General features: G+C 40.9%; 1 protein-coding gene across 1 annotated transcript in view; it reads left to right on the plus strand.

Moving 5' to 3' along the window:
- flt4 (fms related receptor tyrosine kinase 4) overlaps nt 1-15,511 on the plus strand; it is a 137,729-nt gene extending 122,218 nt beyond the window's left edge. The window contains exons 25-31 of the mRNA XM_084041495.1: nt 3,100-3,211; nt 9,340-9,439; nt 10,227-10,332; nt 10,563-10,681; nt 12,208-12,331; nt 14,707-14,786; nt 15,142-15,511. Of these exons, the coding sequence (XP_083897621.1) occupies nt 3,100-3,211; nt 9,340-9,439; nt 10,227-10,332; nt 10,563-10,681; nt 12,208-12,331; nt 14,707-14,786; nt 15,142-15,373 (873 nt within the window). The 3' untranslated portion in view covers nt 15,374-15,511. The remainder of the gene's footprint in view (nt 1-3,099; nt 3,212-9,339; nt 9,440-10,226; nt 10,333-10,562; nt 10,682-12,207; nt 12,332-14,706; nt 14,787-15,141) is intronic.
- The last annotated feature ends 7,981 nt before the right edge of the window (nt 15,512-23,492 follow it).

Here is a 23,492-nt window from a genome sequence, read left to right on the forward strand (position 1 = left end):
TAACATCAATTTGCTTTTTTTTAATTCCTGCTGCAGTGAGAAGGACCCCCAAATTGATATATATTTGGCCGCGGACAAATGTTTTGTGGACGCCCAGAAGAGAAGATTTGTGTAAAAAAAAATCTAAAATGTTCAAAAATAGCATATGTATATCTTCTATTTTTTTATGGCCAACGTATAAATGGATAAAGGAGTTAAAATGATTGTGATGCAGTATTAACACATTTTGCTGGGGACCCCCTGGAACCCCCTCAAGGACCCCTGGGGGTCCCCGGACCCCACTTTGACAACCACTGCTCTGGAGAACATGCTGAGTATTTCAATTTAGCAGTGGTGGGAAAGTAACTAAGGACATTTACTCAGGTGCTGTGCTTTACTTGAGTATGTCTATTTTTCAATACACTCCACTCCACTCCTCAGAAGCAAATATTGTACTTATTACCCCACACAGAAAAGTTTTCAAATAAACCTTTTGTTGAAAACTTTTAGTTTTCAAATAATAAGTTACTTTGTAGATTTAGATAATTATTCCAAACACACCACTAAAGCGCTGTATTATCCTTTGTCTATTCAAGTCTTTGTGACAGGCGTGTAGGTGAAGCACACAAGATCAACCAAAAACCAATAAGAAGAGCACAGTACTAGCTATAAGGATAAAGTTACTAGGCTACAAGACGCAATGTTCTTCTTCAACTATGACGCCTGAAGAAGGTTGTGGTGACCTAAACATTGCCTAATAAAGCCAATCAAGTTTTATTGGGTTGTACTGTGCAAGTCACACAGTGTGCCTGCAGTGCTCTTATTGTTTTTCGTTGATACTTTGTCTAGTTACAAGCTCACTAGACATGCACCACGTCCATGGCAGGTAGAGCTGCTATTTTAGAAAGATTTTGATTTTTTTTACATTTCAAATAAAGTGCTCATTAGGCATTCTGCATAATGAGTACTTTTGCTTTTGGTACTTCAGTATATTTTGATGCCAACACTTTTGTACTTTTGCTGAACTTTGCTGGACTTTTACTTGTAACATTGTAACACAACAAGCAGTGATGGAAAAAGTAAAAGTATCAATACTGCAATGTAGAAGTACTCTGTTACAAGTAATAGTCCGGAATTCAAAATTGACTTGAGTAAAAGTACAAAAGTATTGGTATCAAAGTGTACTTAAAGTACCAAAAGTGAAAGTACTTAAATGTTTGAAAATAGCCAATCTATAAGCTCGCGTTGTGAGCTCGTCGATCAGCTATTTTCAAATAAACTACGTATAAAATAAGGCTAAAGTGGTTAATGTATGTTTTATACATTCTATACTCCAGTAAAGTAAAAGTGCCCCAAAAAAAGTACTTGAGTAAATGTGCTTAGTTACTTTACACCACTGATTACAAGTTAGGGTATTGCTACTTTAACTTAATTAAAAAAACCTGACTACTTCTTCCACCACTGAACATATTTCAATTTAGAGATGGAGAATGTGATGAAAAGGCCAACCGGGTGCTCAAAGGAGATAGAAAGTGCAAAAGGTATGCTGAAGAAGGGGATTCTAGGATCAGCGGGAACGCAGGCTTAACCCATTAAGATCTGCTATCAAAAATAGCAGATCTACAAGCTCATAACTACGAGCTTGTAGATCTGCTTTAAATCGTGAAAAAATATATTTTATATTTTTTTCAAAAAACTGTTAGGATTTAGATTTTTTTTAAAGAATCGCCTCAGGTCTTAAAGGGTTAAAAAGAAGAGGAGATTCGAGCACTCAAAAAGTGGAGGAGAGGAATGGAGTTTAACTTTAAAACTTTCATATCGTCACCTTCCTAAACTAATGGCCTAAGTCATTTTTTGAGGAAAATGATATTTTTGCCTAAGTCAGCTCCTCATGACACTGGCCACCTCTGGTAAAACCGCCTATTACATGACATTACAGTCATTTAGCAGACGCTTTTATCCAAAGCGACTTACAATAAGTGCAATCAACAAAGGTAGGGAACGAAAGCTACTAATCACCAGAGGTTATAAGTGCATTTTCTGCAATAACAAGCAACCAAGAGCATACCTAGCGCTAAGGTAAAAGTGCAATATATCAGCTACCTATTTCCTTAAACAGATGAGACAAAATGAGCAGGAGCTAGAACAAATAATTGTATTGACTAAACAAGATCCAATAAACAATTCAACAATAAAACAAGCATTCGTACAACTAGTTAACAACAAGTACATCTCCTAACAATCTCCTAACAAGCCTATCTCCTAATTGAAAAGGATCGTGCTGTTCCCTCCCCTTTTAGTATAATGGCCCTAGTGTGACTTGGGACAAAATAGGCATTTTTTTCACATGATTTTGTGACTTAGGCCAAAAAAATTGCCTAAGTCTGGAGTAAATCAGTAAATAATTTGGCCTAAATCAGGTTTGATCCTATTTAAACCTATTAAAATCTCTTATATTACACAACTGACAGTGTTACTTTTATGTTAATAGTCTTTATTTGTTATAAACGTTTTGGGTGAAATGATTAACTCTTTGACTGCCAGATTATTTTCATAATGTACTCACCCAGTGCCAAGCGATTTTCGTGTTTATAGTGGTTTTCAAGTGGTCATAAAAAGTTTAGATCCATATTGATCGATCGATTCACTGTGTGTACAGCCAGAGATCGTCCCTGACTGCTGGTTTGTTGAAAAACATTCCATACGGAGCTTGTGTCAAAGACGTTATATCCATTATTTCCGTATCCGTTTGTGCTACAGTTTTACTGCTCTCTTCGGATTCAAGATCAGACCGTGACTGTCTATAAAACAACATTAAGTAAAAAATCGGGATTTCTCGTTCTGGCACTGAGGGCATTCAGAAAAAACTCGGGATATCTCATGGCTTGGCACTGAGAGAGTTAAGAAATATCATATAGTTTTTTTTATTTTTTCTAAAAAACGTAAAAAAAAATGACTTGGGCCGTTAGTTTAGGAAGGTGACGAAATGTAAAAACATGTGTCGACCAGTTAAGGTCTTCATCAGGGCGAGAATGTGATGTTTGGATGTTTACACGTTTCGTTGATTATCTGTGTAACACTTACTTACTGTACTTACTGTGTCCCACTTGTTTCCTCCAGGCCCGTCTCCCATTGAAGTGGATGGCTCCAGAGAGCATCTTTGATAAACTGTACACCAGCCAGAGTGATGTGTGGTCTTTTGGTGTCCTCCTGTGGGAAATCTTTTCACTGGGTAAAGAAACATCATAACACCTGCACAACGTCTGACAGCAGTTGATACAGTTGTTAAAAATGCCAATTTACAATTTAGGCATTCAGCAGATTCTCACAAGTGAAGAGCAACGCAAGATCAGAGTAACCTAGTCAACAGAAAAACTATTAATATGCTGCAAAGTAACTAGGACACCAGGAAAACATTAAACCTAGCATTTATTTAAACAACATGCTATTCTTAGCATTTTGTCTTCCAGCAAACAGAATGTCTATCCAACTATCATGAATACAAATCAATGCAAGTACAACTCCAACTGATTTCAATCATTTCTTACCGGGTGTGCAGTCTAGAAAAGTTTATTTACATTTATAGGGATTACCAGCACTCACAGAGACGCCCTTGATGCACTTATAATCGGTTGGCGTAAGCCTCATCGGTACTGTAAGCATACAGTAACAGTACAGTATGCATTTCAGCTCTAAGCTTAAAGACGGTAGCGTTGATAAGGGCTTAGAGCTGAAATGAGAGCGCTGGTATTCTCTCTCTTTATATATATCGTTGCTGTCGGGCAGAAACCAGCTAACTCCATTTTTAAGCTTTTAATTTTTTCCCCAATAATCAGTGCTATTGAACACTCTTTACGTCTGTGTGTTGATTAAAAAAATATTGAACCAATGAAAAGTATTAAAAAGCACTTCTGACAAAACCAGCTAACTCCTAGCGAGCTAAAGCGAGCGAGTTGCCGTCCCGAACGTTGCGACGTTCGCTTGAGCCTACTCAGCGCCGCTCGAGTTATGTACCGATAGGCACAGAATCGTAAATCATGTTGTGGGGACTGCTCTGCCTCCGACTAGGTCAGTATGATTACGCCCAATGAATGGTCTGATAAATCGCGGGTAGGTCAGTATGTCGCCTACTCGCCCACTTTCACTTTGAAAATGTTTCAAAACTAGCAAAAGAAAGCAGATCTACAAGCTCAAAATGCGTCACAATGCAGCACGTCCGCTTATGGATCAGCTATTCTCTACTTTCCTACTTTTGTATCGACACTGTTGTATGATAGGGCATTCATTTACGAAAAAGCATAAAAAGAGTGAGTGTAAAGGTTGAGCGTAATGATGGCTCAACAGTGAGTGTGATGAAAACACAGTTAAGTTTGACATGGGCCATAATTACGCTGCTTTCTCATGCACTCTTCAATTTGAAAAGGCTGCCTCTGTCTTCGCACATAAGTGCCTCCAAAATCACAAACGACTTGTAAAATATACATCTGCTCCCTGATTAGCAGATTTTGCTCTTCTGTGAGGCTGAAAATCTTACATGATCTAGCCCTTTCCACAGAGCTTAACCTTTTAAAATGCCAGGGGAAGAGGTTTTAGGAATAAGTGCCACATTCTCTGAAAGTTCTTCGGTTTCAGTGACTCGTGATGACCTATAACAATTCACAGAAGAGGAAGACGTGACAGTGATACATCCCACGGCCCAGAGCTATTTAGTATTGTTTTCATGTATTCATGGAAAGACCTTTTAATGGGTCGTGTCCACAGAGAACACCTTTTGAGTTGGCAGCGCCAGTCTTCCATGTATTTCTATGGTAAAGACAGGCTGGTGCGCTCCTCTTCCCAGTGCCGTTCCTTCGCGCCTCAGCGCCCTGAGCGCTCAAAAGGCGTTCTCTGTGGACACGGCCCCTTAAACAACATGTTAACAGGCATACATACTGTACATCTGCATACAGTGGTGTAAAGTAACTAAGGACATTTACTCAAGGACTTTACTTGAGTACAATTGAGGTATTTTTTTACTTTACTGGAGTATTTCCAATTTTCAGTACTTTTACTTCTACTCCACTACATCTCAGAGGTAAATATTGTACTTTTACTCCACTACAATTATTTGAAAACGTGATTGATTATTATTACAAAACATACATTAACCACTTCAGCCCTATATATATTTCGGCCATTTGAAAATAGCCAATCTACAAGCTCACAATGCGTCGCATAGTGAGCTTGTAGATCGTCTATTTTCAAATGATTTTTATACATTTGAAAACTTGTAAAATACTTTCTACTTCTGGTACTTTAAGTACATTTTGATACCAATACTTTTGCACTTTTACTCCAGTACATTTTGAATTCCGGACCTTTACTTGTAACAGAGTATTTCTACATTGCATGCGGTATTGATTTTTTACCTAGGTAAAATGTTTTAGTACTTTTCCCACCACTGCATCTGCACAGCATAACTAGTATCTGTGTAAAAGTAGTTGCTAGGGGGTGAGGTGGAGTCTGAAGAGGTGAGTGCTAGGGGGTGAGGTGAAGTCTATAGAGGTGAGTGCTAGGGGGTGAGGTGAAGTCTATAGAGGTGAGTGCTAGGGGGTGAGGTGGAGTCTATAGAGGTGAGTGCTAGGGGGTGAGGTGAAGTCTATAGAGGTGAGTGCTAGGGGGTGAGGTGGAGTCTGAAGAGGTGAGTGCTAGGGGTGGGGTAGAGTCAACAACGTCGCAGCTTGAAATAACCTCTTAAATATGTTGGCCTATTCATTATTAATATTATTGGAGTAGCCAATTAGTTTGACCCTTTTTTTATCCACAATGTAGTTGTTATGACAGTTAATTCCTCCCCACACGTTTCTGTCACTACTGTTGTACCCTTCTGGCTCACCTGCCAGTCAGGAGCCCCCACCAGGAGGACATGCATCCTACTCCCCCCGCCCCCAACAATCCGTGCTGTCAGTCTCCGCCCAGCCCGCAGGAGAAATATCACCCACCCCGCCCGGCTACCCTCCCCCGAACGCCAATAGGGCATAGCAGTGGTGGCCATTTTCTGGTTCCACTTCAAAATAGTCAATGCATTTTTCCCATTGACATTTCCAAAAATATTTATATCAATTATTTTAAGCCTAGAATCAAGCCATCCAGGGTGCTGGTGAATCATGACCATAAAACGTTTGATTCTGTGAAAAACGGCAAAACAAAGGGTATTTATTAAATATAGTATAATAAAATAAAAATAAATCACAGAAAAAAATGTTTTATGGTCATGATTCACCAGGACCCTGGATGGCTTGATTCTAGGCTTAAATGAATTGATATAAATATTTTTGGAAATGTCAATGGGAAAAATGCATTGACTATTTTGAAGTGGAACCAGAAAATGGCCGCCACTGCTTTGCCCTATTGTGTTCGTATAGACGCTCAACAAAGCCGAATGCACCCCTGTGCCCAGGCATGCAATGCTCATTTGGTATGTTCTTGCACTCTATTTCAATGACGTGACGCGCACGTCGCTAGGTGTGAGTAGGGAGCCTTTGAAAACTTTGTTGAGGTGCGAATTTAACGTAGTTTTAAATCTATGTGTGTGCCTGCGTGTGCTCCTGGTCAAATAGGTTCCGGCACGGCGTGCAAGGCCGTCCAGTGAGCATTGCACCCCTGCCTGTGCCACCCGAGCGCCCAGGCCTATTCATTATTATTAACCACAAAGTATCATTTTATTCTCGTCATTTCTTGCATTATGAGGATATTTTATAGTGTGGTCCTGTTATTCAATTTAATTAAATTCATCTTCATTTCAGACTCAAAGTCCACATCACAAACAGTAGTACAATAGTACAAAAACGACAAACGATAAAAACATAAAAGCAGTCCTATCTACAGACAGTCCACATGAGCGGTGGAGACAGTCTATATCTGTAGCCTACAGCACAAAATAAGTGTATTTACCTTGTAGGCTGTAAATTAATTTCATTTCAATAAATCTATCAGCCACTATCCTGGGTGGTTTAACTACTTCAACAAGTCAATTATGCCAATTATGCCTTTAATAATGTCGCCATGCCAAAACTATTTATTATTTGGTGAGAATGTGACACACACACACACACACACACACACACACACACACACACATACACTGCATGATAGGAGGCTTTAGTGGTCGCATTAACTTTAGCAAAACGGATCGTGCAGCTGTAGATGAGACAATTACATTTTCGGTTCAACATGCCGGAAAAAAACAATTATCTTCCCATTCTGCATGGAAGCAGTACGTGTTCTGTCTCTTTCTTGGTGTCACTTAACCTCACTTCCTGAACTCGTTCTCAAACGCTGTCTTGTCTGGCTCGTTAGTGGTGGTTTAAAAGTAGCCTAGGCCCGAGGTTCTCAAACTGTGGGTCGGGACCCTCAGGGGGGGGGGGTCATCAAATGATTTTGGGGCGGTCCCCAGCTGATTAACTTAAAATGCAACATTGTTTTCTCACTCAACAGTAAACAAACCAACATACAGTATAAGTGTAATACACGGGGTATCTGCACATTTTAAGATACCCCCAAGGACTTTTAAGACCTTTTTAATACCTCCAAAATCAACTAATTATTCTAATTGTCAACTATTACCTTAAAGGCAAATATTTTGAAAATAGCCAATCCACACGCTCACAGCGGCTCATGTTGCGAGCATATAGATCGGCTATTTTCATAATATTTATCTGTGGAACCGAGTCAAACAAAATACAATGCCTCAACTCCAATTTCTACAATTCAGTCAGGGTGGGGGGTCCCCAGTTCAAATATGATTATTTTGGGGGATTGCGTCCTGAAAAGTTTGAGACCCCCCACTACTTAACTCATTCAGTGCCATGTAAATAAATAATTGCCCATAGTGCCAGCGATTCTTTGATTTTCTTACCTTTTCAAGTAGTCACAGAATATTTATCTCCAGTATGATCGACCCCCTGATGGTTGCTAATCACGGAGGGTTTCACTGTGCTTCTGTAAAAAGAAAAAAAAGCATTGCGACCTCCCGTTCGCTTGTTATACGCCTTTGAAAATAACATGTCTTGCCAAAAATACATAGTAAAACACAGGAGCCGAGATACAGAATATTACCCAAATACTTTAACCAGGAAGTGAATGGAGCAGTACATCTTGGGATCACGTTATCTCCTGGTTCTGAGTAAAAAATTTAAAAAAACACGTCAAACACATCATTGGCACCCAGGGCCTTTGGGGAAAAACACGTAAAACATGTCAATGGCACTGAATGAGTTTTTAACAGCAGTGTTGAGCAAGTTACTCAGCAAGAGTAATAAGTTACTAGTTACTTATTAAAGTAACTAGGGGGGTGAGGTGTAAAGAGGCTTTAAATCTGTGTGGACCCAGATTCAATGTGGGCGGGCCCTGGCCCCACCCGTAGATCCGCCCCTGGTTACAACTGCCTTTAAAGCTACACTATGTAACTTTGATGTCCTATATCCCGGATTCGAACCTGAGTCCCCCACGCAACAAGTGTTTTGCCACACTACATTGATCTCCTCCTATCAGAACAATGGGATGTAGGTTGAACATCTACGTTTTCCTTTTAAGCTAACAATGAAGCACTTACTTAAGTAAAGAGACGCTAACAGTTAAGCACTTAAGTAAGTAAATAAAATCTAACAATTATGTAAGTAAATAGAACCTTTCAGAAGCAGAGCAAATATGAATTTATCAATGATCAAATACAGTATGTTGGCATCATTCACTTAATGTTTTTCATGGTGCCATTTGTATCTAGGTGTGCCTATTCCTGACACAGTTGTTGCTGAGGGGAAATGAATAGTTTGGTAGTAAAGATAAACTACTGTATATCGTCTCTGTGGGTTGGAAACCTCAGGTCCAAAACTGTTACCTTTCAGGATTCAAATAAAAGAATAGCAAAAGTAGCAAATGAAAATCAAAGAAAATGAAAAAACACAAAAAGTTAAAATGTAGAGATTTCTGCCCGACAGCAACGATATATGGTCACTGTCGGCCAGTAACCTTACTACGTCCGAAACTGTAACTTTTTAGGAAATGGAACAAAGCAGTAAACCCTGTGTTCCAATGGATCCAATGCTGTTATTATTTAGTCACAAGCTCTTGTTAATACTTTTCATTGGTTTAATATTTATAAAGCCCACAGACACACTTTACAACTTTCACTTTAAGAATATTTTTTTTAAATGTATTACCCGATCTACAAAGCTCACAACGCATCACGATGAGACGCGTTTGTGAGCTTGTAGAGCACCACTCTTGTGCGACAAAGTAGGGCATTCATTTATTTGAAAAAACATTCAAGGTTTCTGCCTGACAGCAACGACACGTGAATTGTCCCTCCATCGTTTGCAGGTGCGTCACCGTACCCAGGTGTGCAGATCGACGAGGACTTCTGCAAACGATTGAAAGATGGCACCAGGATGAGGTCGCCGGAGACCGCCTCCCCCGAAATGTGAGTGGCTCTCAAAGTGGGGTGGGGGGTGGGGGCGGAGATTTTAACGATAAAAATGTTCTATTTCCACATGGGGCCTGCAACCAAATATAGATACATTTGGGGGGTCCTTGAGATGAAAATGTTTGAGAAATACTGATTTCCTTCGTCATACGGCGCTATGCCTCGTATGACGGAGTATAAATCAAGCATTACTTTTCCATTGATCTCTCCTCCACTTTTCTAATAACCCCCCCCACCCAAAATAAAGAAAAGGGAAAAAAGAAGCCTTCATGAAAGATGAATAATGCTATATGACCTACTGCACCTAATTATGGGATCCCAAGAGCACCAAGGTGAAACAGCCTAATCCTCACCAATACATCATAATTGTGATTAATTTCACAAACATATGCACACGAAGAGTAATGAGGGTTACAAGTTTAGATTTGTAGTCAGTATGAGAGGTTCAGCATCTTGCTTGATCTTGTGCTGCCCTCTGCTGGTGTATGTAGAAAGGTACAAATGCACATATAATATCGGAATCTCTTTTTTTTCCTTTTGACTTTCTTATGTTTTCTTTTCGCCTTACTCTAACTCTCTGCCCCCCCCCCCCATCATTTTTCGTGCAAGCTCCGTCACCTCATGATAGAGCTCCTGGGCAGGGCCCAAATGAGGTTTCTGAGAACCTTATCTGAAACCCAGAGCCGTAACAGATGGATCCATGAAATACATTCCACCGCACAGCACGCTTCACTTTAGTTCTTTCTTGTATTGGAAAAGATTGTGACTGTGATTGTGATTGCAGCTATGGGATCATGCTGGCCTGCTGGCAGGGGGAACCCAGGGAGAGACCTACCTTTCCTGCTCTGGTGGAGATCCTGGGAGACCTGCTGCAAGATAACAACCTGCCGGTAAGCAAAGCACCTGGAGAGACATCATCAAACACACACACACACACACACACACACAAACACACACACACACACACACACACACACACACACACACACACACACACACACGTCATTTTGTCACCGCGCTCGTTAATGCTGTTGCTTTGAGATTAGAAAAATGCACATTTTGTGTGGCGGCCGCCTCGTTAACAAGGCGTGTACATAATTCTCTGACACGTTCCTGACAGGATGGAAAGGACATCCTGAACCAATCACAGAGCTCAGAAGATGACGGTTTCTCGCAGGCGTCTTCACGTCCCGCATCAGAGGAGGAACTGAGACTGGCCGGCAACACCATGTCCAACAGGTAGTTGACTTTTTTTTTTTTTTTTTTTTTTTTCCTGTGAAGCACACTGAACTGCATTTGTTCTCTGAATTGTGCTGTATAAATAAAGCTTGATTGACTGACGGACGGATGGCCGGACGGACAGACAGGGCCTTCAGTCACAATCAGAACCATTTTTGTAGCCAACATGCTGTTTATAGTACAACATAACACACTTAAACGTACTGTAAGTGATTTTATTTGGAGGTTTGTGGTTAAAAGGTTAAATCTCTTTATTCTGATAGTAATTATTGCTACAGAGTGTTCGGTAACAGGGGTCTCCCTGTCTTGTGTTCCAGTTGCAATTTTGTCTGCTCATTTATTTGTTTAATCACTTCCAATTTCACTTGTTTATCCTGTATCTTATCTAAGTTCTAACTCCTGATTGGATGAAATTGGCATCTCATGCCCCCAGGTGTGCTTGGGGGGCTATTCAAAAATAGTAGATATACAAAAATAGCAGGTATACAAGCTCATAGCGCACCACTTCATGCTTATCTGCTATTTTTGAGAAATGTTTTGCAAATCTTTGAATAAATACCGGTAAATATTTTTAAGAGAACATTTTTAACACACACACTTTGCTTCTGGGGGTCCCTGGCACAAGACGTTTTCTGATGGGGTTCCGCCGAAAAATACATATCATTTTGGGGGGTCCTTGACATGAAAAAGTTTAAGAACCACTGCACCTTTACACTGATGTTTGGCACAACATGTACTGAGTAGTCAAGGAGGCCACCCTGCTGAACACATGGAGACTGTTTACACTAAAACAAAACACAACAAGCAGGAGATGGAATTATTACCAATCGCTTAATTCCCGTAACAGTCTGTTGTTACAATAAGTCAGCATGTGTTTATGAGTTGTTCTTTCCTATAAACAAACTGCAGTCTCCAGGTATGATAACTGTGTGCGTGTGCGTGTGCTTGTGCGTGCGTGCATTACGTGCGTGCATGGTTTCAACAACTTGGAATGCCCAAAAAAAGAGGCAAAAAGGCTAGCAAAAGTATTGTGCAGTCTCTGCTATAATTGGTAGCAGCTTTTTATGGCGGAGACGCTGCTACTTATACTCATAGAGTACTGGGTGGCTGTGTAGTGCAGGTCATCCAATGATCCATGGGTCGGCGCCGGCGGTTCGAATCCCGGCTCCTCCTGTCCACATGTCGAAGTGTCCTTGGGCGAGACACTGAACTACATTGCCTCCAATGAGTCAGTCAGTGCTAGCTTGCCACCATTGCTGTGTGAATGTGGAAAAGTGAGGACGCTGGCGTTGAATGTTCGCTGCTTCACCTCCCAATGTCCCCCTCCCTGTATGAATGAATGAATGAACCATTGTAAAGCAGTTTGAGTACTTAGAAAAGTGCCATGACATGCTTATAGTATCATGAAGACATATTCATGTATTTTTGAATAACCTTAACTGTACCATTAATATTTGTGTCCTTGTATGCTCTCCTTTATGTGGACATGAATACATTGTTAAAATGTGTGTTCGTGTGTCCAGTAGGTATTATAACTGTGTGCCGTTTGCCGGCTGTGTGTTTGTGGGACCATCGAAGATCATGTGCCAGCCCAGAGTCAAGACTTTTGAAGAGTTTCCCCTGGAGATGCACCCGACTAAAAGTCCACAAGTAAGCCCCTCATCTCAGACAGTCATCCAACAGCCAGTGAGAATCAAGGCCTGGAACTGTCCGTTTTAGAACATGCTATTCTTCTGTATGTCAAACTATGTCATGTCTCCGGGTAGAATTTCACTGGCATCTGCATGGTTGGCTTTCAAAACGTTCCATTTATTATTACTTTTAGTTGATTACCTCAGATAGCCTACTTCTTCTTCCCTTTCTTTTTTATGGAAATAACAAAAACGATGGCGCTTGCACAAAAACACATTTTTGATTGATTGATTGATTGATTGATTGATTGATTGATTGATTGATTGAATATTTTATTAGGCAAAAGAATGTAAAACAACACATTTACATTTAAAATACTTTGTCTAACAGGTCCGTTCATAAAAGTCCTTGCGGACTTGTTTCCAATGAGGGCCTTGGTATTCAATTCATAGACATATATAGTGGCACCACAGTTCGAATATCATTACACAAAGAAATAAAAAATAAAACAGCAAAAAAAAGTATATATATATATATATATATACATATATATATATATATATGTATATATATATATATATATATAACACTATGTACAACCAAAGGAATAAAAAAAAGGGGGGAAAGATATGTACAAGAACAGGGGGGGGGGGGGGGGTCGGCTGTCTAACGGGAAAATGGTACTACCTCCTCTTTTGGCCTCCTGAAAGGTGATTTTTTAAGGCTCTTTTAAATGAGCCCAGCGAACTGCATTTTTTGAGGGATGGGGTTAGACCATTCCAAACCTGGGTGGCAGTGCTGTAGTAGGAGAATTTCCCCATGTTTGTTTTATGGGTGGGTGGTACCAAATTGTTGTTAGCGTTCCCTCTGGTATTGTGACTGTGGGTGTCACTAACCTTTTGGAGGTATTTACTCAGATATGCGGGAATATCGGGCAAATTTTCATTTACAATTTTGAAGGCCAGTCCCATTTTTAGTTGTTTAACCCTGTCTTCCACCCTGAGCCAGCCTAGGCTGGCAAAATGGGTGGGAGAAAGGTGGGTCATGGGCCCCAATCCGAGGAGTAGTCGAATCAGTTTGTTTTGGGAGGTTTGAAGCTTAGTCTTCAGTGACACTGAGGTGTTGGAGTACCAGGAGGTGCTAGCATAATCAAAATGTGGTTGAATCAGGGCCCCTGAGAGGGTCCTGAGGGCCTGAGGGTTGACAAAAGAGGAAACTCTGCCCATAAATTTGGTTCTCTGGTTTACTATTTTGACCACCTTTGACCCCATGCTTTCACCTGACAGGTATTTGTCGAGAATACAACCCAAATAGGTAATCTCTTCTTTGCTAGAGATAATTGTGTCATCGACTTTGACCTTGAAATCATTTACCTCCATCTGTCTGAGGGAATGTTTGGTCCCAAAGAGAATGGATTCAGTTTTCCCAAGGTGTAGTGACAGTTTGTTATCGGTAAGCCAAGTACGGATTTTTGAGAGTTCGGAGCTGAGCGCCTCCTCAACTTGCAACTTGTCCTCTCCCGAGATCAGGAGTGCCGAGTCATCAGCGAACAGGAACAATTTGCAGTTACAGGCAGCATTCATGTCGTTAATGTATAAAAGGAACAGTAACGGCCCTAGAATGCTGCCCTGAGGAACCCCACAGCTCACCGGGAGGGAAGAGGACATGGTTCCGTTGATGTCAACCACTTGTTCTCTTCCCTCCAGGTAGGATCTCATCCAGTTTAGTGATGTGCAGTCAAAACCAATCGCCCTCAGTTTATCAAGTAAAATTGAATGGTTTACAGTGTCGAACGCTTTTTGGAGGTCCAACATAACCATGCCGCAGTATTTGCCCGCGTCTACCACGTTTGATGTAGTCGGTCAAATACAGCAGGCATGTGTCAGTGGAATGGGAGGTTCTGAAGCCCGATTGGAATTCAAACAACAGTTTATGCTCGCTGAGGTAGCTGTTGATTTGTTCTTGAATTAATCGCTCTACAACCTTTGAGATGGAACAAAGGATGGAAACAGGCCTATAGTTGCCAGGTTCTATTTTGCTTCCTTTTTTATGCAGAGGGATTACTCTTGCCAATTTGAAATCCTGTGGGACGTGACACTGGCTGATGGATAGGTTTGTGATTTGGGCTACTATGGGGGCAATAGCAGTAGCTGCATCTCTGAGGAATCTGGTGGGGATATTGTCAAGGCCGGTGGCCTTGTTCGGCTGGAGGGCTAAAAAATGTTTCTGCACAATATCAGCATTTACTGGTTTGAATGAGAAGGAGTCTTTTTTAGCCCCTAGTTTGTCATAGTAAGCATTTCATTTCACCCACTGTTTTACACCTGTAAATCTATGATGGGACAATAAAGTTGATTCTGATTCTGATTTGATCCTCTGCTGTCTCTGCTCAGGACAGCCAGACAGACAGTGGCATGGTTTTGGCCTCAGAAGAATTTGAAAGACTTGAACAACAGCACAGGGGTGCTATCAGGTACGTTACAGAACCACCATGCACATTGGTTAAACTAATTCATTGACATCATGTCAATTTTGCAGCTTTAATTACTAATTACCTTGAGGCAGAATGGTTGGCTAAATGAGAACACATGTAGATAAGCCTGCATGTAAACAAAGGTCTAAATCATTACACACTTATGCTTCATAACGTTCATAACATTCACTGTGATAATGCACGTTGGGTTTGCCTCTGCCAGTACGGAACACGCAGATCCCGGCTAGCCTGATTATTTGCCATCATTTAGATGTGTCACACAGAAATAATGATAGGTACAAGCTGAATACAAAAATGATACAAGCTAAATGATGTCTCTGTTCTGTCACGGCAGTAGCAGCAGTACGGAGCATCTGACAGGGCTGGGCTCCCATGATTCTCCAGGAGGCTTCGCAGCCAGCGGCGCCGGGAGCTTCCGCCAGCGCCCGGCCTTCCTGAGCCAACTGTCTGGACAGACCTTCTACAACAACGAGTACGGACAGCTGTCCGAGGAGGGCCTCATCTGTGACTTCTTCAGCTCGCCGGACCCCACCCCAAACCCATGCCCGCTGGCCTCCAACCTGTAACCCCACCCCAACCCCACAATAGGCTCTAGTCACAGCAGCCATATTATGAAGACATTCACAGGTGTTACCAATGATACTAATGAAGGCTCTGTTCCATTCTGGTCAAACAGAGTCAGGGTGCTGATATTGTGCATGTTGGCTCACTGGAAACACTCTGCTACACCAGTGGGTCTACAGTTGGGGTCCAGGGACCCTCATGGGCTTCCAAATGGCCCCTTACAGGTGTGTAACTCTGAGAGTGTACAAATGGAACCAATTTGGTTATGGGGGTCATGGAAACCACTGTGCTACACTAAATGGAACAGAGCCTTCATTAGTATCATTGGTAACACCTGTGAAGGAAGTGATAATATGGCTGCTGTGCATATAGCCTATGCCCACTCCAACCTGTAACCCAGTGCATTCTCAACCCTTTTTTCATCTCAAGGACATCCCCCAAGCTTGATATCATTGCCGTCGGGCACAAACCTTGTATCTCCATATTTCTGTTTTTTCCCCCCCTAAATGAATGCCCTTACTTCATCATATAAGAGCATTGCACAAAAGTAGTGGAAATAGCAGGGCTTCTACAGAACCTCACAGGGCTTCGCGATGCGCCCCGTTGTGAGCTTGTAGAGCGGCTATTTAGAAAACATTTAAGGAAGGGACATACAAGGTTTTCCACCCTATAGCACCAGTCCCCCGGGGGGGTCTAAAGATCACAGAGGGGAGTGTGAGGCCTTCTCAGTTTTCCAACGTTTTAAACATGTTGCACAAAATCCTAACTTTTCAATATTTTTAACAAAAGTTACGAGGAGAACAGTGGCGTCGTTAGGCGGGGGCTTCGGTGGCTATAGCCACCAATGTTTTATCCAAAGCCAACAATAAAAAAAAAAATAATAATAAAAAAAATAAAAGTTTTTTTTATTTTTTTTAAAATTATATATCTATAACCCTAACCTAACCCTACCCCTAACACCAAAATAAAGTAACGAAAAACGGGGGGAAAAGTACCCGAATCCGCCGAAATCCGCGAAAAAGCGCCCGCAGGGGGGGGCACATGCACGCGCGCTGCGCGCGAGTGCATGTGGCCGTTGCCTGGTGGGCTAAGCCCCTAACCTAGTAGAGACCTAGCGACGCCTCTGAAGGAGAAATTGGGAAAATTGCTGTTCTACAAGGTCACGCCGCGTTGCGGGTTTGTAGATCGTCTGTTTTCACTCTTCGTCGTACGAGAAGTATAATAGGGCTGAAGTGATTTAGCGTGTTTGAAAAACAAGATTGTGTGCGCGCACCTGCGTGTGTGTGCGTGTGCGTGTGTGTGCGTGTGCGTGTGCATGTGTGTGCGTGCATGAGAGCGTGCATGCACATGGGAGGGGGGGGCTCAAAGAAAAAAGAAAAAGAAACAATGTTGGGAACCACTGCCATATCGTTGCTGTCGGGCAGAAACCTCTTATCTCCATTATTCTAACTTTTTGTGTTTCTTTTGTAAATGAACACCCTACTTGATCATACTCAGTGGCACACCAAAGCATCAAAAGTAGCAGATCTGCTCGAAACGCGGCACAAACCGACGCATTTTGAGCTTGTAGATCTGCTACTTTTCTAATTTTGAATTTGAATCCTGAAAAGTAACAGTTTTGGACATACGAGGTTTCCACCCGACAGAAACTATATCAAAGTCTCAGTGACCCCAACCAATCTACACTGTAAAAATCCTCAGTGTTGATATAACTCTGTGTGTCTAAGTGTACAAATGGAACAAAAATGGACCCGTTTCCTCTCTCAAAGATAACAACAGACCCATTAAAGTCCATTGTGGACCCCTGGTGGTCCCACCTATCCTTGATAAAGCCCAGGAGGACATCATTGTAAGGAGAAGGTAATAGAACCAAAATCACTGCCACGCTGTGGAGTCTCGGGTTGAGGCAAGTCTGTCAGCGTTTCAAACATCTTTGTAAAAATAGCACTGATATTTATGGCTCTTTTTGACTACGGGAACTCAGAGAACTGTGCCTTGTTAACGCACCGTATTTCTACAGGTTCTGGAGTCCATACGCTATACGGCTCGGTTTCGGATAAGGTTCTCGGAACCTGATTTGCGCCTTGCTCAGGAGGTAGTACCAAACCTGCTGAGTTCTGGGAACTCAGAATTTGTACTTTCCATAGTGTTCACAAATAGCGTCGCACTCGCAACGTTTTGTGAGTTTGTAGATTATTACTAATTTCTATTTTCTATATTTTTCAAGTGTATACGTTTTTTATATCGTACTTCACCCTTAAGGGGTGGTCCTCCTTAAACTGGAAAACAGTTCAGTTTCAGTTTATGGTAGATTCTGGGTTAACCCTTAGTAGTCAAAATAGAGCCATTAGCTAACTGCCTATTTGTGAAGAAAATATATATAATCATTGTATATAGTTACTGGAGGGAAAGCCTGCATGGCCTCTAGAACAGTGGTTCTCAAAGTGGGGTCCGGGGACACCCGGGGGTCCTCAAAGGGGTTCCGGGGCGTCACCAGCAAATACACATTTTAACACAGAGTTTCATGGGGGTCCCTGGCACAAAAGCCTTTCGAACAGATATACTTTTGGGGGTCCTTGGCGTGGAAATGTTTGAGAACCACTGCTCTAGATCCCTCTGAACTGACCTGAGACCAACTGTTCAATCATCTCAATGCCCTTTTATTTTGAAGGCGCTGCCTTTGAAATAAATGGACAGCTTTATGTGCCTGAAGTTTCCCTAACCAGCCACTGGATGGCACCATAAGTCAAAAAACAAACCCTGAGTATTTTATATTCATCCAGTTATATTTTTCATCTTTTATATACAGAGTATTCTTCCTTTGTTTATTTGTACAAAATGTGTCCCATATGGGAAAGAAATAAAGCAATATTACTTCTTTATGAAAGCTGTCATTTTATCTTTGTCTCTTTAGAATAATAGTGACATGGGAGATAATAGATTGTGGAGAGCGGGGTTAGGGAATGGTTCATATACAGTAGTTCACCCAAATAGTGGGATAATGTGTGGGTCGTGGGGTATAGGTCCTTTTATTTTTCATTTCCTACTGGGTTCCTCCATTGTGGATGCGGTTACAGAGGACATGCAGATGGCTGGAGTGAGCGAGAAAGAGAACATGAAAGACATTTAGACATGAAATATGTTATTCAAAAAGTGTGTGATAAATGTATCAAAAATGATACTGACTATGATACTGACCATGACCATGATACTGACCACGACACTGACATGATACTGACCATGATACTGACATGATACTGAACATGATACTGAGCATGATACCAAAATTCTAATAGGTTGGTTAAGTATCACATACTCGGTTGTATCTTCCGCGCCAGCTTGGTTCAAGAGATAAATGTGCAGTTTGTGAGTTAAAGGTTTAGGGTTCAAGGCTCCTGAAGAACATTTTCACTGTCCATGTAAATTCTAAAAGGTGGGTTAAGTATTACTTTCTCAATGATATCTTCCATGCCAGCGTGGCGCAAGCAATAAGGTCAGGGGTTTACAAACCAAGGTACTAGGTTCAAAACTCAAAAACAACCCAGAAAATGAAATTAACTGTGAACTCAAAATGGTGCAGTTTGAATAATACAAAAACCAAAAAAAAAGGTTTATATGCCACACTAAAAAACTAAAACAGCCATTAAATCAAACTGAAGACCGAGAAAAACACCTCAAGTTAAGTAACAACAAAAAACAACTGTCGTATCATACTAATAATACGAAACAATGGGAGAAAAAAACCCTGAAATCAATAGGAAATATAAAATGAAGATAAGTAGGTAATGACTGAATGTAGTATACATCTATTATGACATAACACCACTCATTTGTTCTTGTACAGTAGCTCACACATAGTGTCAATTAATGAAATAAACATACAACAGCAAAATACATACATACAAAAACAACCTTCATAAATATAGGCTAATGACTTTTCATTCAAAGATCTCTCAAAATTCAATGTTGCAAAAATATGTCAATTTCACATCTTTGCAACTGTCATGCGCCCATGGGGAGAGTATGGTTGTACACATGTCTGACTGTTTTTACCTCTTCAGTGAAAGATTACACACACACACACACCAAAAAAAAGTGGTCCAAGAACAGTTTCAACTCAGGTCCGTTTGACTAAGAATAGAGGGTTTAAGTGGTGAAGTTAAAATATCAATACCACAATGTAGAAATTTTAATTCTACAAGGTTGAGTATTTCCCTCTCACCAAAACGTTCCATGTCTCCGTGGCTCAAGAGATGTGTCAGGGGTTCAAATAACCGAAGGTTCAGAGATCGAAGAACATTTTCACTGTCCATCTAAATTCTAAAAGGTTGGTTAAGTATTATGTTCTCTGTTGCATCTTGCATGCCAGCATGGTTCAAAAGATAAATATGGAGTTAAGCGAAGAGCTATGCTTCAAAGCTCCTTAAGAACATTTTCACTGTCCTTCTAAATTCTACAAGGTGAGCTAAGTATTACGTTCTCTTGGTATCTTCCATGCCAGTGTGGCTGAAGATGTAAGTTCAGGATTTGTAAAAAAAAATGGTACAGGGTTCAAAGCTCATTAAAGAATATTTTCACTGTCCATCTAAATTCTAAAAGGTGGGTTAAGTATTACGTTCTCTTGGAATCTTCCATCCCAGTGTGGCTGAAGATATAAATTCAAGATTAGTAAATCGGAGGTTCAGGGTTCACAGCTCCAAAAGAGCATTTTCACTGTCCATCCAAATTCTAAAAGGTGGGTTAAGTATTACATCCTCCAATGCATTTTCCATGCCAGCGTAGCTCAAGAGATTATTCCAGAGTTTTTAAACGTAAGATTTATGATTCAAAGCTCCCACAGAACATCTTCATTGTCCATCTAAATCCTAAAAAGGTGGGTTAAGTATTACGTTCTCAGTTGCATTTTTCATGCCACCACGGCTTAAGAGAAAACTCTTTATAGACCGAAGGTCTAGAGTTCGAAACTCCTGGAGCACATTTTCACTGTCCATCTAAATTCTAAGAGGTGGTTTAAGTATTACGTTCTCATTTGGGTTGTCCATACCTGTGTGGCTCAATAGATAAGTACAGGGTCTGAAAGCAGAAGGTTTGGGGTTCAAGGCTCCTGAAAAACATTTTCACTGTCCATCTAAATTCTAAAAGGCGGGTTAAGGATGATGTTCCCAATTGTACTTTCCATGCCAGCGTGGCTCAAGAGTTAAACACAGGGTCTGAAAGTAAAAAGTTTGGGGTTCAAGGCTCCTGAAGAACATTTTCACTGTCCATCTAAATTCTAAAAGGCGGGTTAAGGATGACGTTCCCAATTGTACTTTCCATGCCAGCGTGGCTCAAGAGTTAAACACAGGGTCTGAAAGTAGAAGGTTTGGGGTTTAAGGCTGCTGAAGAACATTTTCACTGTCCATCTCTAAATTCTAAAAGGCGGGTTAAGGATGACGTTCCCAATTGTACCTTCCATGCCAGCGTGGCTTAAAAGATAAATCAAAGGTTCGCAAACTAAAGGTTCGAGGTTCAAAGCTCACTCAAAACAACTACTAAATAAAAACTAAAAGGGTAATACAACAAAAAAACAATGGAGCTGTGGTCAATACAAACTGGTGATGAAAAAAAACAATAAAAAAATGTCTCAAACAAATTCATGTGAAAAAAAACAGTGGCCATAAAATCCAATCAACTCTAAATGGCCTGAAACGTACTCCTAACAGGTTTTCGGGGGGACGATTTTGGCCTCCACACTTAGTGATTTTTTCGGATTTAACTATCGTTTCGGTAGTGACCAACTTTCGTTTCGGTAGTGACCAACTTTCGTTTCGGTAGTGACCCAATGGTGAATTTACTAAGTCCAGAGCTCGATGAATGTTAGGGACCAAAAAAAATGTCACTACAAAGTACTACCAATCAACTCTAAATTGCCTGAAACGTACTCCTAACAGGTTTTCGGGGGGACGATTTTGGCCTCCAAACTTAGTGAAACTCCTGGAGCACATTTTCACTGTCCATCTAACTTCTAAAAGGTGGTTTAAGTATTACGTTCTCTTTTGTATTATCCATACCTGTGTGGCTCAAGAGATAAACACAGGGTCTGAAAGCAGAAGGTTTGGGGTTCAAAGCTCCTGAAGAACATTTTCACTGACCATCTAAATTCCAAAAGGCGGGTGAAGTATGACGTTCCCAATTGTAACTTCCATGCCAGCGTGGCTCAAGAGATAAACACAGGGTCTGAAAGCAGAAGGTTTGGGGTTCAAGGCTCCTGAAAAACATTTTCACTGTCCATCTAAATTCTAAAAGGCGGGTTAAGGATGATGTTCCCAATTGTACTTTCCATGCCAGCGTGGCTCAAGAGTTAAACACAGGGTCTGAAAGTAAAAGGTTTGGGGTTCAAGGCTCCTGAAGAACATTTTCACTGTCCATCTAAATTCTAAAAGGCGGGTTAAGGATGACGTTCCCAATTGTACTTTCCATGCCAGCGTGGCTCAAGAGTTAAACACAGGGTCTGAAAGTAGAAGGTTTGGGGTTCAAGGCTGCTGAAGAACATTTTCACTGTCCATCTCTAAATTCTAAAAGGCGGGTTAAGGATGACGTTCCCAATTGTACCTTCCATGCCAGCGTGGCTTAAAAGATAAATCAAAGGTTCGCAAACTAAAGGTTCGAGGTTCAAAGCTCACTCAAAACAACTCAAAACAACTACTAAATAAAAACTAAAAGGGTAATACAACAAAAGAACAATGGAGCTGTGGTCAATACAAACTGGTGATGAAAAAAAACAATAAAAAAATGTCTCAAACAAATTCATGTGAAAAAAAACAGTGGCCATAAAATCACAAAAAATACTAAAATAAAAATATTTAATTAATATGTAAATTTATTAAGCTCCTCCCCCTGGAGGTGGGCTCCCTCCATGCTCCTCCCTCTCCTACCGGAGCTAAAAGAGGGCGTGAGGAGGGAGGCGGGCTTCATCCATGGTTCTCGCCTTAAAAAGACCGAAAATTGAGATCTTCCCTGACCAAGATTCAAACCCTCGACCATCCGCTTGTGAAGCCTATGCTTTACTCTTGCACCACCAGGCCTTTCACATTAATCAGGATTTTGAGGTTATATTTAAAGTTAAAGCGAGAGGTGACAGGTCAAAAGATGAAAATCCACAGCAAACACCTCTACCCTGACAGAATGACTGGATCTACTAGATACACCCTCTGATGATCAGGGAAAGGGTTCATTATGACACGACTGAGATTTAGGTTGTTTAAAACCATCTGTTAGAAAACGTTTACTCTGGCTGAGTCTGAACCCAGATTTACACTTTCATTGAAAGGAAACAGAGAGATGTTTCGTAATTGTCATTTATAAATTCCTTAGTTTCAGATGATCAAAACTATAGCAGTTTTGGTGTTAAATCAAGTAGGCTACATTGTTCTCACTTTGGACTGGACATTAAAAAATATGTCTTAAGTTTTCAACTATAGTTCCTCAAACAGTGCTGTATTATGACCACAGATCCTCTATGATTAACTGAATTAAGTTTAAGAAAATACCACTTCGCACTCATGGCATGCAGCATATCAATCAAATCAATGATCAATTATAGGCCGAGCTCCATACTTCGTTTTGAGGTATTCTAGTGACTCAGGGATAACACATTACATAAATTCAACCACTTAAATGTAATTTATTTATTGCAACAACCAACCAAGAGTGTTGCAAACGGCTGAGTTTGTAACAAAATGAGGAAACTCACACAAACAAAGAACGTTTAATTTTTTTTATTAAAACTAACTTAACCCCATATGGATAACCGGTGAGCCTCAGGGCTCAATACTAGTGTATTTTCTGTTTTGTGTTATTATGAGGAAAGTTTTGACTGAAAATAGCCGATCGACAAGCTCACAACATGTCGCAGTGAGCTTGTCAATCGGCTATTTTCTGCTAAAGCTATACCCACAATACGGATACTGGGGTGGTTAACAGTGCTTAAAGGGCAAGACCACTTTGGTAGAGGTTTGGGTTGTGTAGTTACTAGTTACCTTGCCATGATGCATCTCCAAAGGTGGGCAAGAAATCTAAAATAATTGCTCCATTGATAAAAAAATATGCTCCTTATTGAATTACATTGTAGGCTGAAACAGC

The sequence above is a fragment of the Gymnoscopelus microlampas genome (genome assembly GCF_963454915.1).
Source record: "Gymnoscopelus microlampas genome assembly, chromosome: 18".
Taxonomy (NCBI): Eukaryota; Metazoa; Chordata; class Actinopteri; order Myctophiformes; family Myctophidae; genus Gymnoscopelus; species Gymnoscopelus microlampas.